At 43.2% G+C, this 18671-nt stretch overlaps 2 protein-coding genes across 2 annotated transcripts in view; both read right to left on the bottom strand.

Moving 5' to 3' along the window:
• The window catches only part of LOC106582172 (pleckstrin homology domain-containing family G member 3), a 64425-nt gene extending 63915 nt beyond the window's left edge, over positions 1-510 (bottom strand). The window contains exon 1 of the mRNA XM_082956558.1: positions 244-510. The gene's annotated coding sequence lies outside the window, so the exon portion shown is untranslated. The remainder of the gene's footprint in view (positions 1-243) is intronic.
• Positions 511-5750: 5240 nt separating this feature from the next.
• On the bottom strand, positions 5751-17145 carry LOC100196540 (serine peptidase inhibitor, Kunitz type 1 a). Its single transcript, NM_001141569.2, is given in 4 exon segments — positions 5751-6121; positions 13755-13912; positions 16247-16714; positions 17047-17145. Coding segments are annotated over 3 exon segments (588 nt in total). The 5' UTR covers positions 16656-16714; positions 17047-17145; the 3' UTR covers positions 5751-6100.
• Between the last annotated feature and the right edge of the window lie 1526 nt (positions 17146-18671).

The raw sequence follows: 18671 nt of genomic DNA, 5'->3' as shown, positions 1-18671 counted from the left end.
GGAGTTTCAGAGCAGTGAGGAACATCTCGAGACGCTGATTTACCAAATCAATAACGGCTTTGACTGAATAAATGAATAGGCTCTACACCACAACGCAGCATGAACTCTAGAAGAAAAGCAGTGTTGTATCGACCATGCGTGCACTTCATGCTGTGTAGGCTTTTCATAAGGACATTCGAGAGTCGAACCGTTTCTGATTCACGAATGTTTCCCCGGTTATTAGAGTTCATTACAAACACTTACCAAATGTTTGAGTATGTAGTCGTCTGCCTGTGAACTTCCGAAAGTGTAGATCTAGTTTTTCTGTAGAGTATAATTTCGGTTTTAGTTTTCCATAGATTAACTCACATTGTCAAACACATAAATCCTCCGCACAGCCCAGTTGTCGTCTACTGACTCTACAGCTGAGCCGCACACATATCAAAGTACAGCGAGCAATGGTCAAAGACCGCCTACTTCCAAAGCACGCAATCTAATCGAGTGGTAGAATTTGCTGGCTCAAATTGTCTAATTAAAGTCTGCGTTTAGACAGGCAGGCCAATTTTTATTTTTATTTCACTAATCGGTATTTTGACCAATCAGATTAGCTCTAAAACAAAGATCTGATATGAAGAGATCTGATTGGTCAAAAGACCAATAAGTGGAACAAAAATATCAGAAATGTGCTGCCTGTCTGGTTTATACTGCCTCAAATACTGTCTTTATTTGCCTCAAAGGGTGAGTGAATAATATCCCTGACTTTTTTCTTTATTGAAATAAATGTGTCCTTTTTCAGGTCATCACTGTGTATGGGCATCTGGAAAAATGTCCCAGATTCAAGTTTCTGCCAACCCCCTTTATTCAAATAAACACAAGCAAATATTTAAACTCAGCCCTTATCAGCCCATTGTAAACTAACAAACTTTAGAGCAAATTCAAAATCTTTCTTCCTCTCAATTGTGTGGATTACTCCCAAGGGCCTAGTCAGCCAACATGACAAGCTTATAAACCACTATCATAGTCTTTTTATTTAACCTTTATTTAACTAGGCAAGTCAGTTAAGAACAAATTCTTATTTTCAATGACAGCCTAGGAACAGTGGTTTAACTGCCGGTTCAGGGGCAGAAAAACAGATTTGTACATTGTCAGCTCTGGGATTCAAACTTGCAACCTCTCGGTTACTAGTCCAATGCTCTAACCACTAAGTTACCCTGCCATCTTACAATCTATTGATGAGGGTCTCCGGCCCCTACACTGTCAAAGGTCCCTACAAAGAATGGCAAACAGATAACTGGAGTGAAATAATTGAAGGAACTGTTCTCCTGTGGCTAGTAATAAAGGTAGACTACTATGCTCTGTATTCCCCTCAGAAGTCCCATTTTACTATCAATGGCAGTCACCTCACCTGTCAGACTTTCTTCTATTGATAAACATCACAGAGGCTGCTGCTGAGCTAACCTTCATGATGATGACTGAGGATGGCCGGTCCTAAAATGGACATCTTGCCAGCAGGGACTGTATTACGTGGATAATTATGGGGGAAATAGTTTAGGATGCTCTTGATTAACATGTATGACGGCAACTACGCACAGCCATTGAAGAGGAGTAGGACATTCCACAGGCCACAATCAACAGCCTGATCAACTCTATCCGAAGGAGATGTGTCGTGCTGCATGAGGCAATATCAGAAGTCTATGTTTTGCAGTGAAGTGTCAAAGAGTAATTTTATTCCATTGTGGCTGAGCAGTAGTCAATGTAAAGTCAATATTTCCATCTGCTGGTAGTGGTTGGTTAATGCATGGGAATAACAATAAGCTGTAATGCAGGGCTCTCCAACCCTGTACTTGGAGAGCTACCCTCCTGTAGACTTTTGGTCCAAACCCAGTTGTAATTTACCTGATTCAGTTTATCAACCAGCTAATTATTAGAATCGGGTGTGCTAGATTAGAGTTGAAATGAGAACCTACAGGATGATAGCTCTCCAGGAACAGGGTTGGAGAGCACTGCGAGCAGGGTTGCAAAGGGAGGGTATACAGTGGACATCATAAATATTCATCCCCCTTGGATTTCTTCACATTTTATTGTGTTACAAAGTGGGATTAAAATTGATTTAATTGCCATTTTTTGTCTACACAAAATACTCTGTAATGTCAAAGTGGAATTTGAGGAACATTTCTTACAAAATAATAGAAAATGAAACAATATGCATTACCTAGATTTTAAAAGTATTTGTCCCCCCGAGTCAAAACATGTTAGAAATACCTTTGGAAGCAATTACAGCTGTGATGCTTCCTGGATTAGTCTATAAGAGCTTTGTACACCTGGATTGTGCAATATTTCTTCAAGCTCTGTCAAGGTGTTGGGTGTCCTGGCTAGATAGCAAATTTCAAGTCTTGCCATAGATTTTTTTAAAACTGGAACATTCACTGCCTTCTTGGTAAACAACTCCAGTGTAGATTTGGCCTTGTGTTGTAGGTTATTGTCCTGCTGAAAGGTGAATTCCTTTCCCAGTGTCTGGTGGAAAGCAGACTGAAGCAGGTTTTCCTTTCGGATTTTGCCTGTGCTTAACTCCATCGTGTTTGTTTTTATGATGATAAACTCCCCAGTCTTTGCCGATGTCCAGCATACCCATAATATGATGCAGCCAACACCATGCTTGAAAAGGCAGTTACTCACTGATGTGTTGTGTTGGATTTGTACCAAACAGAAGGCTTTGCATTTAGGCCAAAAAGTGTATTCCTTTGCGGTATAACTTTAGTGCCTTGTTGCATACAGGATTCATGTTGTGGAATATTTTTACTCTGTCATTTAGGTCATTATTGTGGAGTAACTGCAATGTTGTTGATCCAACCTCAGTCTTCTCCCTTCACAGCCATTGAGCTCTGTAGCCGTTTTAAAATCGAGTGGCTAATCTGCCATTGCCTTCCGTTCTGCTACCTAACGTTCAATCGCTGGAAAATAAATGGGACAAACTGAAAGTACGTATATCCTACCAACGGGACATTAAAAACTGTAATATCTTATGTTTCACCGAGTCGTGGCTGAACGACGACATTAAGAACATACGGGTTATACACTATATCGGCAGGACAGAACAGCAGCCTCTGGTAAGACACAGGGCGGGGCCTATTCATAGTTGTAAACAATAGCTGGTGCACGATATCGAAGGAAGTCTCAAGGTTTTGCTCGCCTGAGGTAGAGTATCTCATGATAAGCTGTAGACCACACTAGTTAATCTGTATTTTTCATAGCTGTCTACATAGCACCACCAACTGAGGCTTGCACTAAAACCACACTCAATGAGCTGTAAGGAAACAGGAAAACACTCATCCAGAGGCAGCGCTCCTTGTGGCCGGGGACTTTAACGCAGGGATACTTAAATCAGTTTTACCTCATTTCTATCAGCATGTTAAATGTGCAACCAGAGGGGAAAAAATTCTAGACCACCTTTACTCCACACACAGCTCTCCCTCGCCCTCCATTTGGCAAATCTGACCATAATTCTATCCTCCCGATTCCTGCTTACAACCAAAAATTACAGTAGGAAGCACCAGTGACTCGGTCTATAAAAAAAGTGGTCAGATGAAGCAGATGCTAAACCACGTGACTTTTTTGCTAGCACAGGGATTCTTCCGATGGCATTGAGCACACAACATCAGTCACTGGCTTTATCAATAAGTGCAGAGGACGTCGTCCCCACAGTGACTGTATGTACATACCCCAACCAGAAGCCATGGATTACAGGCAACATTCACACTGAGCTAAAGGGTAGATCAGCCGCTTTCAAAAAGCAGAACTCTAACCTGGAAGCATATTAGAAATCCTGCTATGCCCTCCGACGAACCGTCAAACAGGAAAAGCATTAATACAGGACTAAGATCGAATCGTACTACACTGGCTCCGACGCTAGTCGGTTGTGGCAGGGTTTGCAAACTATTACAGACTACAAAAGGGAAGTACAGCCGAGAGCTGCCCTGTGACATGAGCCTACCAGACGAGCTAAATAACTTCTATGCTTGCTTCGAGGCAAGTAACACTGAAACATGCATGAGAGCATCAGCTGTTCCGGATGACTGTGTGATCACGCTCTCCGCAGCCTGTGAGTAAGACCTTTAAACAGGTCAACATTCACAAGGCTGCAGTGCCAGATGGATTACCAGGATGTGTACTCCGAGCATGCGCTAACCAACTGGCGAGTCTCTTCACTGACATTTTCAAACTCTCCCTCTGAGTCTGTAATACCAACATATTTCAAGCAGACCACATTGTCCCTGTGCCCAAGAACACTAAGGTAACCTGCCTAAATGACTACCAATCCGTAGCACTCATGTCTTCAGCCATGAAATGCTTTGAAAGGCTGGTCATGGCTCACATCAACACCATTATCCCAGATACCCTAGATCCACTCCAATTTGCTTACCGCACCAACAGATGATGCTCTCTCTATTGCACTCCACACTACCCTTTCCCACCTGGACAAAATGGCCACCTATGTGAGAATGCTATTCATTGACTACAGCTCAGCGTTCAACACCATAGTGCCCTCAAAGCTCATCACTAAGCTAAGGACCCTGGGACTAAACACCTCCCTCTGCAACTGTATCCTGGACTTCCTGACGGGCCGCCCCCAGGTGGTAAGGGTAGGTAACACCACCTCCGCCACGCTGATCCTCAAAACGGGGGCCTCTCAGGGGTGGGTGCTCAGTCCCCTCCTGTACACTCATGACTACACGGCCAGGCACAACTCCAACACCATCATTAAGTTTTCTGATGACAACAGTAGGGAGGTCAGAAACCTGAACGTGTGGTGCAAGGACAACAACCTCTCCCTCAATGTGATCGAGACAAAGGAGATGATTGTGAACTACAGGAAAAGGACAGAGCATGCCCCCATTCTCATTGACGGGGCTGTAGTGGAGCAGGTTGAGAGCTTCAAGTTCCTTGGCGTCCACGTCACCAACAAACTAACATGTTCCAAGCACACCAAGACAGTCGTGAAGAGGGCATGACAAAACCTATTCCCCCTCAGGAGATTGAAAAGATTTGTCATGGGTCCTCAGATCCTCAAAAGGTTTTACAGCTGCACCATCGAGAGCAACCTGACGGGTTGCATCACTGTCTGATATGGCAACTGCTTGGCCTTCGACTGCAAGGCAAATCAAATTGTATTAGTCACATGCGCCAAATACAACTGGTGAAATGTTTACTTACGAGACCCTAACCGACAGAGGGTAGTGCGTACGGCCCAGTACATCCTTCCTGCCATCCAGGACCTCTATACCAGGCGGTGTCAGAGGAAGGCCCTAAAAATTGTCAATGACTCCAGCCACCCTAGTCAGACTGTTCTCTCTGCTACCGCATGGCAAGCGGTACCGGAGCACCAAGTCTAGGTCCAAGAGGCATATCTAAACAGCTTCTACCCCCACACCATAAGACTCCTGAAAAGCTAATCAAATGGCTACCCAGACTATTTGCCTTGCCCCCCCTCCCGCTACTCTCTGTTATCATCTATACATAGCCACTTTAATAACTCTACCTACATGTACATCATTACCTTGACACTAGTGCCCCTGTATATGCACATTAACATTGACTCTGTACCAGTACCCCTGTATATAGCCCCGCTATTGTTTTTTACTGCTGCTCTTTAATTATTTGTTATTCTTATCTCTTACTTTTTTTAAAGGTATTTTCTTAAAACTGCTTTGTTGGTTAAGGGCTTGTAAGTAAGCATTTCCCTGTAAGGTCTACACCTGTTGTATTCGTGATTTGATTCTGGGAACAGCATTTTATTTAGGATTTGAGAGCTAATGGTAAAAGAGAAAACTACATACAAAAGTGTTCATGAAAAAGCTGAGTATATAAAATGTATATTTTCCTATAACATGTGACCACCATGATGAGGCACAAACTCACTGTTTTCCCCTCTTCTGTTTCCTTCTGAAATACCAGTTTTAATAATCACAAAATAAACTAGAAAAGTAAAATAACTTGCTCTAACTTCTACCAGTTAAGACAAAGGGTATCAATAATGTACAATATATTTCCAGCAACACATATCTTTTTTAAATGCCTCAAATATGATAAAATAGGATAATAAGAATAACAAATCAATAGTTAGTTAGCCATATTGGAAGGTTTTCAGCTCCCACCATTCCAACAGTTTACATGAAGTCAGATTTGTGGATTTAATTGTAAGTCCATTATACCCTGAGTGCAGAATTGCTGACTAACAATCTAAATTCTGACAGGTTACTGCAAGGAAGACAAAAAGGCAAGTGTAGTTTTGAAGAATTTCTGCCACTTTTGCTTTCCTGAGTGGAGTCAAACTCTAATAAAAAAGCTTAGGCCTACATTACAACAACAAGGTAAAGGTCTTATCAAACAAACAGGCCTATATTTGGGGAAAATAAAACATTATACTGGTACACAAAAACCCTCCAAGGTTCACATAAAATAGAATATTGATCTGAGTTCATGCAAGGATGATGGCTTGCACCTAGGCAGCTTCCGGGGGCAGAGGTTAGGGGTCAGATGGGCTTGGTGGTGGTGTTGTAGACCAGGCGCTCCGTGTCCTCCCTGGTGTAGACCTGGGAGCCGTTGACGGGTACCCGCTGGCGCTGAGTATGCTCCTTCTTGCCCTTCATGAAGCAGTAACACAGAACTACCAGCAGTATTATGATGGCCAGGCCAAGCAGTGCAGCTATCACTATGATTCCTGAGAGATGATGGGCATAAAGAGACACACACACACCATAAGTCAATAACTATATGAAAGGATCCTGCATGTGCAGGGAAGCAAAAACTGTATAGACAGACAATCAATCATGTGCAACATTCACAGTGTTTGAGCAAAGTGAGGAGAATGTGCAGGGAAAAACACAGCTTCATCAATACAAGATCTTTGTGACCAGCTTTGACCCCCAAGTCCCTTAAACTTGATGGGGTGGAATAATTGGTTTTAAAAAGGATTATTGTCAGGGTGTCTTTTCCATGGAGTCCTGAGGGACAAAAGGCTCCATCTTGCAGAATAAAGAAGAGCTAATTACCCATATGGCCGTCAGTGTCCTGGTATTCATATCGGTTCGTTATTTCAAAGACGTCCTTTTCTGAACACATGGTAAGGATAAGAGACAAGTGAGTTGTTACACACAGCTACAGTATTGTTGATACACACAATGTAGTGGTGCTGACATAGGAACATACTTTAGCTCTGTAACATTTCATTATTATGATCTCAAAGGGTAATATAACAGTTAGGGATGCACTCTATATCGGTAAGCATATCGGAATCAGCCAATATTAGCAAAAATGCCAACATCGGCTCTATGTATAGTTTAATGCCGATATGCAAAACCGATGTCAAAGCTCACATGCATACCTGTATAACGTAGGTAGACGACGTAATGACGCATTCCTAACCTAGCCCACAATGTCTGCTGTGTGGATGTATTAAAGTTTCAAAGGAAGATGACAAAAAAGGCCAAATGCAACGTTTGTGCTGCTATTATTTCCTGAGGGGAGAAAGTGCATCACCCCCAGGCATTAAGCGACTACTTAGTACAAAAACAGAAAAAAACAAAAACGCACTTTTCCAACAACGAAACAAGTTCAAGTCGAACGCTCATTTGAATGAGTAAGAATATTTCTGCGAGATAACTCAAAGGCGAAATCCATTAACGCCAAGATAATGGAATTCATTGCCCTTGACAATAAACCGTTCTCTGTCGTGGATGTTGGCTTTCGCCGACTGGTCGAGCACCTCGAGCTCCGGTACACACTACCAAGTAGGCGCCAATCTACAGATGTTGCCCTACCGGAGTTACACAGTATTGTTGAAACGCACATCCATGAGCTACTTGCTATGGGCTACTATTAGCTTCACGATTGACATTTGGACCAGCGACGTCAGCCCCATGAGCATGCTGATTCTGTCAGCACAGTGGGTCGACGAAGATTTCGTACTGAGGAAAGCCGTATTGCATGCTCAAGAATGTGCTGGGTCACATACTGCTGCTGCCATTTCAATGGCATTTGAGAACATGTTTGAAATACCCAAGAACAAAGTACACGCTGTGCTACGTGATAATGCACGTAACATGACAAAGGCTTTGGAAGAATGCGGAGTCGCCAGTTTGCCATGCATGGCACACACGCTGCAACTGGCTGTGAACGAAGGTGTTTTGGCCCAACGCAGCATATCTGACACAGTGGAAACAGGTAGGAAGATAGTGGGTCATTTTAAACACACAGCCGACTAGGAGTTACCTGCAACAATCAGTACAAACCAGTGGACTCTCATTGAAAACATGAACACACTGCTAGCACCATTGGAACAACTGACTTGAGAAATAAGCTCATCAACTGCGTCTGCAGCAGACGTGATACTCTCTGTCATGGCATTGAAACGCTGCTCAACAAAACTGCTGACAGACCGCGGGGTTAAAACTTTCAAAAGTACTCTACTAGAGGCTGTGAACAAACGATTCAGTGGCATTCTCTCTGACCCTCTACTGTGTCGCCACCATGCTGAATGCTAGGTACAAGGACCGCTACTTCGATGCAGACAAGAAACAGGGTTTAGGTGAAATGTTACAGACACAGCTGGACAAGATGGACATGGACACAGTGACAGTGCGCACCAAGGAAGAGAGGCCACGGACAGACAGAGCTGAAACTTCACTGCTTGACATGTATGATGAAATCCTGGCTGAGACTAAACAAATGAACAACGAAACAGCACAGCAAGTGAAATAATTAGGTTTTGATTATGTTTTACTGGTAATGGGGACATACGTGGTCAGTGTGTGTGTGTGTGTTTCAACTGTACTAGAATGCTTAAAAGGCCGCTTTCTTTTTTATATCGGTATCGGGGGGTTTTTGGCTAGGAAAATATTGGATATCGGTGCATCCCTAATAACAGTGCAACAATTTTGAAAATCAGTTCAAAGTGTTGTAATGGCTAAAGCATGCAAACCTACCTGTTACTAGTTTGCAGGTACTCATACAAGCATCCTCAGTGTCAAATCTGTTCTCATTCCCGTAGCAGCCGCCATAGTTGAAACGGAAGCACTTCTGGTAGACAGGGTTGTAGTACCATTTGGTAAAACTCTCCCGACAGTTTCCTGTTTTGGGATGCTCTGTGCAGCGAACTGTGGTTGAAAGAACATGTGTGTGAGAGATCAGCGTTCGTAAGGAGAGCCAGAGTAGGGGTAGGCACCATATGTGACCAGTTAACTCAACAACAAAATCCTAGATTGATCCTGTTATTGTGAACATGTCTCAAAACAGTAAAACCCAACCTTTATGTTCATCCACAGGAATTTGCAGTAGAATCTGGAAGTTCTCATTCACTGATGAAAGGAAGAAAGCAAGAGTTAAATGGATACTTCTGGATTTTGGCAATGAAGACATTTATCTACTTCCCCAGCGTCAGATAAACTCATTGATACCATTTTTATGTCTCTGCATCCAGTATGAAGGATGTTAGAGGTAGTTTTGCAAGCCAATTGTAACTAACGTTAGCATTAACGCTAGTTACCAATTGCGCTAACGCTAATTAGCAACTTCCGTCAAACTGCTCGCAGAGAATGGTATCCACAAGTTCATCGGACTCTGGCGAAGTAGATCAAGGGCTTCATTGCCAAAATACCGAAGTATCCTTTTAAGCAACTTCACATGACAACAACTGAGCACCCCAATAGTATCACTTCATGACTGCACGTGTAATGTAAGGTCAGTGGTAAGGTAAGGCCAATGCAGTGTTGTATGTAAATTAGGGTTGGTTTGCATAGCCTGTACTCACAGTCCTCACAGTTCTCCTCATCTGAGCCGTCGCTGCACTGCTGCTCCTTGTCACACTCCAGGCCTCGGTCAAGGCAACAGCCGTTGGTGCAGGTGAACTGGCCTGACCCACAGGGTACTCCACACACCTCTAAAACACAACACCACACACAGGTGAACTGGGGACCTCTCACACCTCTAAACATAATACACAGGTGAACAGGATACTCCACACACCTCTAAACACAACACAGAGGTGAGCAGTAGAGGTGAGGTAAAAGTGACTTTTACCCGTAGATTCACCTTATAGGGTACACAAGTAATACAGGTAACTGATAAGTCTCAATAGATATGTATCCGCCAACAGATACAGCAAATATATGTATATTTGAACTATGTCAATGACTGGGGGAGGCATAGCCAAAAAGCTGGAGCTTACAAGTACAGCTACTTTCCATAGGCATACACCTGAGGACAATAAATGAAATGTAAGTCAGTCTTACCTCTAGGGGCTGGAAGTGGTCCAGTTCTACCTCTGTGAATAACTACAAGAAAGGAAACACCAATCAACCAACCAATCTTCTCCAAAAACTGTTCTCAGAAAAACAAGAGGGATCTGTATAGTACCTGACACACCATCACAGGCGTTGGCACACTCCTGGAGGGAGAGGTAGTTGTTGAGGTTCTCTCTGCAGCCCCCAAACAGGAACTCCTCACACCTCTCTGAGGCAGCATTGTAGTGCCAACGGGGGAAGGATCCGCGACAGGGACCCACCTTCTTGGGGACCATGCAGTGATCTGAAGGATGAAGTATCAGAAAGTGGGGACACTGGCGATTAGATAAAACATTGTAATAAAACAATACACACAAATGTCATGTGATTGAAATTTTATGTTGTGGTTCAGTGGTGGAAGCCCAGACAGAATCATGTGTAACACTTTTTTGGGAAAAACATTGCTTATAAACTGCTTATTACAGTGCTTATAAACTGCTTACATAATCATAGCTTCAAACAGCTCATTACTTAATGTGCAACGCTTAAAATTATTTTTACATTTTCTTAAACATAACTCATAACATAGAAGTTTATAAACATATCTTCAAATAAAAATTGTAAAAAATTGTGTAGAATATTAGAGAGCCAGTCAATATTTATTTATTTTATCTTTAATTCTGCATTGTTGGAAAAGGACCCGTAAGTAAGCATTTCACCGTTAGTCTACACCTGTAGTTTACAAAGCATGTCACAAATAAAATTGTATTTTTGATTGGACGTGATGTGTTAAATAAAAAAAGGCTAAGTAACTTTCCCTAAAGCCAGGCCTACTTCATCCACTGAAAATAAATGTGGATGGTCTGGCTTGTGAACAGACACGTGGTAAACCCAAAGAAAGCAGACATAACTGTCAGAGGAAGTGGTTTCGCTTGTGCAATGCAAAGCTGTACGCCTCATGACAAGCTAGTTGATGCATCGGGACAACTACCCTGCATTACATTACCCAGCCATTCCAACATTCCAACATGACTGAGTTAATTGAGGCATTAAGAATAACCTTAGGTACAGAACCATGTGTGTACCACAGTCAATGGAAAACGCTAATAGCCATTCACAGTACATATAGTTTGCTGAGAGGGGGTTCATGTTGTCAGGGTATCTTTAATTGTGATTCTACTAGCATTATTCATTGTAATTCATCCAGAATTAAGGCATGCAGCCATTTAGCTGTACACGTGTTGTGTGACTCACATCAGGGGTCTCTATGCATTGGCCTTTCCAGAGGAACATTCCTAACACCATTCAGTAGAGACTAGTTAATGGGTAACTGGATCAATGAATGGTTAATAGTCTCTGCTCAGTCTGAGAGACCAACATGCTCCAAATTGTATAACTGACTCAGAAATAACTTCAAAGTGTTTGAGTATCAAGAGTCTGTGTTTAGAGTACCATGACATTAAAAGGAGTTTGCTTAAGTTTGTGAAACCCAAGCTGAAACCAGACAGACAGGTTTCAAGGGGGAGGGCTGGGTGGGAAGGAAAGAGGGAGCAGAGTGAGGGAGGGAAATCACCACAGCTTTCCTGACTTCCTGTTTCTGCTGATAGCCCAGGAAAAGTGTCTATCCATTCCATACACACTCATGTAACTGGGCATGGCAGAGAAAACCCTTCCATTGTCTGATTTCTAAGTATTCCCTGTTACCCTATAATGAACAGCCAGGGAGCACTGTTGATCTACCAAGTATAAGCCAGTGTGATAATGAGTTGTCATCCTGTTATGAGCCAATACTGTCATTCTTGGAGGACATATGGGTTTTTCAGTCACTCACAGCCATGGAGTAAACAGCTACTAGGAAAAGAAGAATACTAAGCTGTTGTCTCTGGCGATTGAGCCCACATATAGATGTCCAAGCTGAGACAAATCTACTTATGAATGTGTTTTCTTAACTCTGGACATTTTGATTTCATTCTACGGGAATCAGAGGAGCTTGCCTGGACAGGTAATTTTGACAGTATTCTCATGCCATGTCACGTGGCATGAAAAGAAAATGATTATGATATCAAGTCTTGTTGTAATCAACTCAACTTAAACCAGTACAACTGATAAGAGTCATCAGCAAGCATTTGAAAGTCATAAAAATGAGTTATGAACTTAACATGCTACATACACTGAGTGCAGAAAACATTAGGAACACCTTCCTAATATTGAGTTGCACCCCCTATTGCCCCCAGAACAGCCTCAACTCGTTGGTGCATGGACTCTACAAGGTGTCAAAAGTATTCCACAAGGATGTTGACTCCACTGCATTCCACAGTTGTGTAAAGTTGGCTGGATGTCTTTTGGGTGTTGGACCATTCTTGATATACATGGGAAACTGTTGCGAGTGAAAAACCCAGGAGTGAAAAACGCAGTAGCGTTGCAATTATTGACACACTCAAACTGGTGCGCCTGGCACCTACTACCATACCTGTTCAAAGGCACTTAAATATTTTGTCTTGCCCATTCACACTCAATGGCACACATACACAATCCATGTCTCAATTGACTCAAGGCTTAAAACTCCTTCTTTAACCTGTCTCCTCCCCTTCATCTACAGTAAACTGATTGAAATGGATTTAACAAGTGACATCAATAAGGGATCAAGCGTTCACCTGGATTCACCTGGTCAGTCTATGTCATTGAAAGACTTCCTGATGTTTTGTACACTCAATGTATACTTGTAATCGGGTATTTATTTTTCACATCAAAATTCCAACTGCAGAGACAGTTCCCTCAGTTTAGAAGGAAAACATTTAAGTGATTTATATTCCTAACATTGATTCACTTGCATTATGTGTTCAGTGGCCAATATGGTCAGAAGGGCATCAGTCCTTCTCACCTCAGTGACAAAGTTTCTCATAGTATTTCCACATTGTCCCTACTCCAAACATGACAGATCACTCGAATGTTGACCAATTCAAAGATCATTGTCACTTTAGTTTGATTTCATACACAGGCAACTGTATATAAGTGCATTGAAATTCAATAAATACAGCATGTCCCTTCACCCTCAAAACAATTGTGTTAAACTGTGTAGCTAGGTGTGCTTTGCAGGTTTCACATATACTTTAGTATACTCACTCTCAGACTGCTCAGGGGTGAGCACCAGGACAGTGATCTGGGTTTGGTCGGACTGCCCACTGGAGTCTGTGACGGTCAGTTGGAACTTGTACACTCCAGACGCCAGGTTGGACACGATCACCTGATCTTTAAATGTAGTTTTCTAGGAGACAAGGAAAGAAAATGTATCAATGTTTTCTTGTGTGGCAGAATATTGAAAATAGAGAAGCTTTAATTGTGATCCTCATCCTCTGGTGTTCCCAGGGTGACCTGTTCTTCTCATGTATTTTTACACAGTGAAAGAGCAATCACGATTAACTATGATCAGGTAAACGCCCCAAACATCCCAATAAAGCCCGACCAGTGCCCCCTGATGCCCCGGTCATCGTCGCCCACCTCAATGACAGCAGAGGTGTTCCCTGACACTAGCTGCCACTGGTACGTGACATTATCGTGGTCGTCCTTGCTCTCGTTGCCATTCAGAGTTAAACTTTCCTGGGGCTGCACCACTCTGTCCGGACCTCCATTGGCCTCTGGAGGATGGTCCACTTCACCTGGAAGTTGAATACAACCTTCATCACGTTCAATACAACATATTCATACTGAAAATACATGGAGCTTTAAGATATCCCGATAGGTTAAAGATACATAGATCATATAGCTGGTTCAAATTTGACTATGCAGAATTTTTTTGAAGGGTTTTGAGTGTCAACACATTAACAACATAAGGTTCAGGAAATCTATTTGTTTGGTGGTGCTCATGCCCAATTGCTAACTACATCCTGTTGACATACAATATTCACTCAAGTCCGCAATCCATTACTTGACTCACAGCACATTACCAATCTTCCCTGTAAGAAGCTTTCTCAGCAGCAATGAGGTGATAACTGAAACCTCAGACTGTGACAAGGGGCCTTATAATGAGCCATAGAATAAGCCCTATATTGAGCCATGGCATGTGTGGGTAATGCTCTCCTCGAAGCAGGTGGTTTCATCTCCTCCTCCTTGTGATTCAAACCACAGACAGTCCAAGTGTAGTGGGTTGCTTTCTCTGCTCATAATAATATAGCTAAATGGTATGTGTGTTCATGTTACTTTAGTATGAAGTTCAATGGCAACATGAAGTTCATTGGAGACGTAATTAGTTAATTTGATGAGAGTGTCTATGTTGTGATGTGTGAGAGTGATACCTGGGTCTCCGGATTCAACCTGGACTCAGGGGTAGACATAACATAGTAAATGTAAATCCAGGACACTCCGTATTGTATGTATTAATTTGTGGATGTCCATTATCCATTTCGTATGTTTTACGAATTACAATTCGTATGACATGTTACGAAATGAAATTTGTACATGTTACAAATTGCAAAGACCATACCAACAATAACATATCATACTAATTTGAGTATCCCAGTTCCAATTCATCCCAAAGGTGTTCGATAGGGTTGAGGTCAGGGCTCTGTGCAGGCCAGTCAAGTTCCTCCACACCAATCCCCAAAAACTATTTCTGTATTGACTTCACTTTGTGCACAGGAGCATTGTCATGCTGAAAAAGGAAAGGGCCTTTTCCAAACTGTTGCCACAAAGTCGGAAGCACAGAATCGTCTAGAATGTCCTTGTATGCTGTAGCATTAAGATTTCCCTTCACTGAAAGTAAGGGGCCTAGCCTGAACCATGAAAAACAGGCCCAGACCATTATTCCTCCTCCACCAAACTTGACAGTTGGCACTACGCAGTCGGGCAGGTAGCGTTCTCCTGGCATCCGCCAAACCCATCGCGTGATTCATCACTCCAGAGAATGTTTCCACTGCTCTAGAGTCCAATGGCGGTGAGCTTTACAACACTCTAGCCGACGCTAGGCATTGTGATCTTAGGCTTGTGTGCGGCTGTTCGGCCATGGAAACCCATTTCATTAAGCTCCTCGACGTACAGTTCTTGTGCTAATGTTGCTTAAAGAGGCAGTTTGGAACTCAGTAGTGAGTGTTGCAACCGAGGAAAGACGAATTTTACACACTACAGCACTCGGCAGTCCCGTTCTGTGAGCTTGTGTGGCCTACCACTTTGCGGCTGAGTCGTTGTTGCTCCTAGATGTTTCCATTTCACAATAACAGCACTTACAGTTGACCGGGAAGCTCTAGCAGGGCAAAAAAATTTAAGAACTGACTTGTTGGAAAGGTGGCATCCTATGACGATGCCACTTTGAAAGTCACTGAGCTCTTCAGTACGGGCCATTCTACTGCCAATGTTCAAATGTTTGTCTATGGAGATTGCATGGCTGTGTGATCGATTTTATACACCTGTCAGCAACGGGTGTGGCTTAAATAGCCGAATCTACATACTTTTGGCCATGTAGTGCATCTTCTGACCTGGGGGAGATTTCTTGAGAGCCCTGACGTTTTTGGAAGCATAAGGAAACTGTCTTTCATACTAGCAAGAAATACTTTTCAAAGAACTAAAGGTTAAATTCCTAAACACCTTTTTAGGGTTAGTGTACCCACACCACCATATTTCCATGTTACTTTGTGTATTTACAGAAGACAGAGGGACCACCTGTGCTAATTTAGCACGTTAACACCTGTGTGTGTACCTGAAGGCCGCCAGAAACGTGTTGTCACAGGCTGCAACTGTGATAAAGACAGTTTAAACAGTGCAGTAAGTGAATATTTAGCATTTGTGAAATTGTGATATGAAAGTAAAGCTTTATGTTCCTTGAACCGTATCGCATTTGAGAATAGATTCACGTTTATATGGAGTATTTGGCTGTTTTGGTTGCCAGTGCCAGTCTACCTCTGAAAATAGCATGTAAGGTCCTTGGACCTTAACGTAATGGTACGCCCTTTAAAGTTGCATATTGGGCAGTCTAAGTAAGACCAGTCTGCCTGTTTTACCTGGGAGGTTTTTTGTGGCCAGATCACTTTCATACACCGCGTCTCTGATGTAGTTCAGGAATCCCTTCTTCCTGACAAATCGGCAGACGTACTTCTGCTTGTATAGACAGTCAAAGAGAAAGCATGACTTGATCATTCCGTCACCGGACCCATTCTCCATGAAAGCGACATTACAGTTGGGATCTTTGCAGCACGAGCGTATACAGTCATTGGTGCTCTCAACCTTCGGTTTAATGATGAAAGTCGCACCGTATTTCACCGAGTCATCCGTGTCGAGAACGAAATCTTCTTTGCCCTTTTCGAAATTGTCCAAACACTGTTCCCCGAATGGCTGGGCCTCCGCGCGACCCAGGAAAACAATCAAGCACACCAAAGCGCCCAATAACAATCCAATTGGGAGAGTAGTCATTCTACAAAACAGTCCAGGAAAATTATTTCCCACAAATATAGGATAATCCAACAGATGACCTGAAAACAGAGCGATATATAGTAAACTTCAAATAACATATCATGGAATGACTTGATTAAATATACATTATCATTCAAATAAATTGTCGTAACATGATCTAAATAACATACAAAACACCATGCAGGCTATCTTTATACTATACACACACACACCAATCAATTGTATACAAACGTTCAGGCCTTTTGTATATCGCAGTGTCTCTCTGTTCCTCTGATTTCAAAGGTAAGAATTACGTCAAACATACAAATAAATAATCAAAATCCAACTCTTCTGTAAAGATATAGATTCATATTTGTTCAAACAGCACTAGAAATTAACAAAAATGTGTCACCTGTAAAATCTGTATCTGTCGTCGATTATAAAGAAACGACCGAATTTCTTTACAATTCACAGGTGTGTCACTCTTTCTCTTCGGGTACCTGTTACATACAGGAAGTGAAATTCTACTCCCATCTACCCAAAGAGGTGACCGGAGGCGCAAAGCACATTGGCACTCCCATTTCGAGTTGTGTCAGAGTAGAAGACTTCATCAAACATGGGATAATGAGTTGCTTGAATCTGTAGAGTAACGTATATTTCATTGGTTATCTAAATTTCCCAATTCGTTATTATTTATAGACATTACATTACATTACATTTAAGTCATTTAGCAGATGCTCTTATCCAGAGCGACTTACAAATTGGTGCATTCACCTTATGATATCCAGTGGAACAACCACTTTACAATAGTGCATCTAAATCTTTTAAGGGGGGGGGGGGGGGGGGGGTTAGAAGGATTACTTTATCCTATCCTAGGTATTCCTTAAAGAGGTGGGGTTTCAGGTGTCTCCGGAAGGTGGTGATTGACTCCGCTGTCCTGGCGTCATGAGGGAGCTTGTTCCACCATTGGGGTGCCAGAGCAGCGAACAGTTTTGACTGGGCTGAGCGGGAACTGTGCTTCCTCAGAGGTAGGGGGGCCAGCAGGCCAGAGGTGGATGAACGCAGTGCCCTTGTTTGGGTGTAGGGCCTGATCAGAGCCTGAAGGTATGGAGGTGCCGTTCCCTTGACAGCTCCGTAGGCAATCACCATGGTCTTGTAGCGGATGCGAGCTTCAACTGGAAGCCAGTGGAGAGAGCGGAGGAGCGGGGTGACGTGAGAGAACTTGGGAAGGTTGAACACCAGACGGGCTGCGGCGTTCTGGATGAGTTGTAGGGGTTCAATGGCACAGGCAGGGAGCCCAGCCAACAGCGAGTTGCAGTAATCTAGACGGGAGATGACAAGTGCCTGGATTAGGACCTGCGCCACTTCCTGTGTGAGGCAGGGTCGTACTCTGCGAATGTTGTAGAGCATGAACCTACAGGATCGGGTCACCGCCTTGATGTTAGTGGAGAACGACAGGGTGTTGTCCAGGATCACGCCAAGGTTCTTAGCACTCTGGGAGGAGGACACAAGGGAGTTCTCAACCGTGATGGCGAGATCATGGAACGGGCAGTCCTTCCCCGGGAGGAAGAGCAGCTCCGTCTTGCCGAGGTTCAGCTTGAGGTGGTGATCCGTCATCCACACTGATATGTCTGACAGACATGCAGAGATGCGATTCGCCGCCTGGTTATCAGAAGGGGGAAAGGAGAAGATTAATTGTGTGTCGTCTGCATAGCAATGATAGGAGAGACCATGTGAGGATATGACAGAGCCAAGTGACTTGGTGTATAGCGAGAATAGGAGAGGGCCTAGAACAGAGCCCTGGGGGACACCAGTGGTGAGAGCGCATGGTGCGGAGACAGATTCTCGCCACGCCACCTGGTAGGAGCGACCTGTCAGGTAGGACGCAATCCAAGCGTGGGCCGCGCCGGAGATGCCCAACTCGGAGAGGGTGGAGAGGAGGATCTGATATAGGAGGGGACTTTAACATTAATATATATAATTCAACTGATAGATGTCCCCCAGGTAGGCCAATGAATCAGAATTTGGGTTAAATAC

Source organism: Salmo salar, chromosome 01 (assembly GCF_965601325.2).
Source record: "Salmo salar chromosome 01, fSalSal1, whole genome shotgun sequence".
In the NCBI taxonomy this organism is placed as follows: domain Eukaryota; kingdom Metazoa; phylum Chordata; class Actinopteri; order Salmoniformes; family Salmonidae; genus Salmo; species Salmo salar.
Note: the sequence above shows the minus strand (reverse complement) of the source record. Positions and strands in the feature narration are given on the sequence as shown.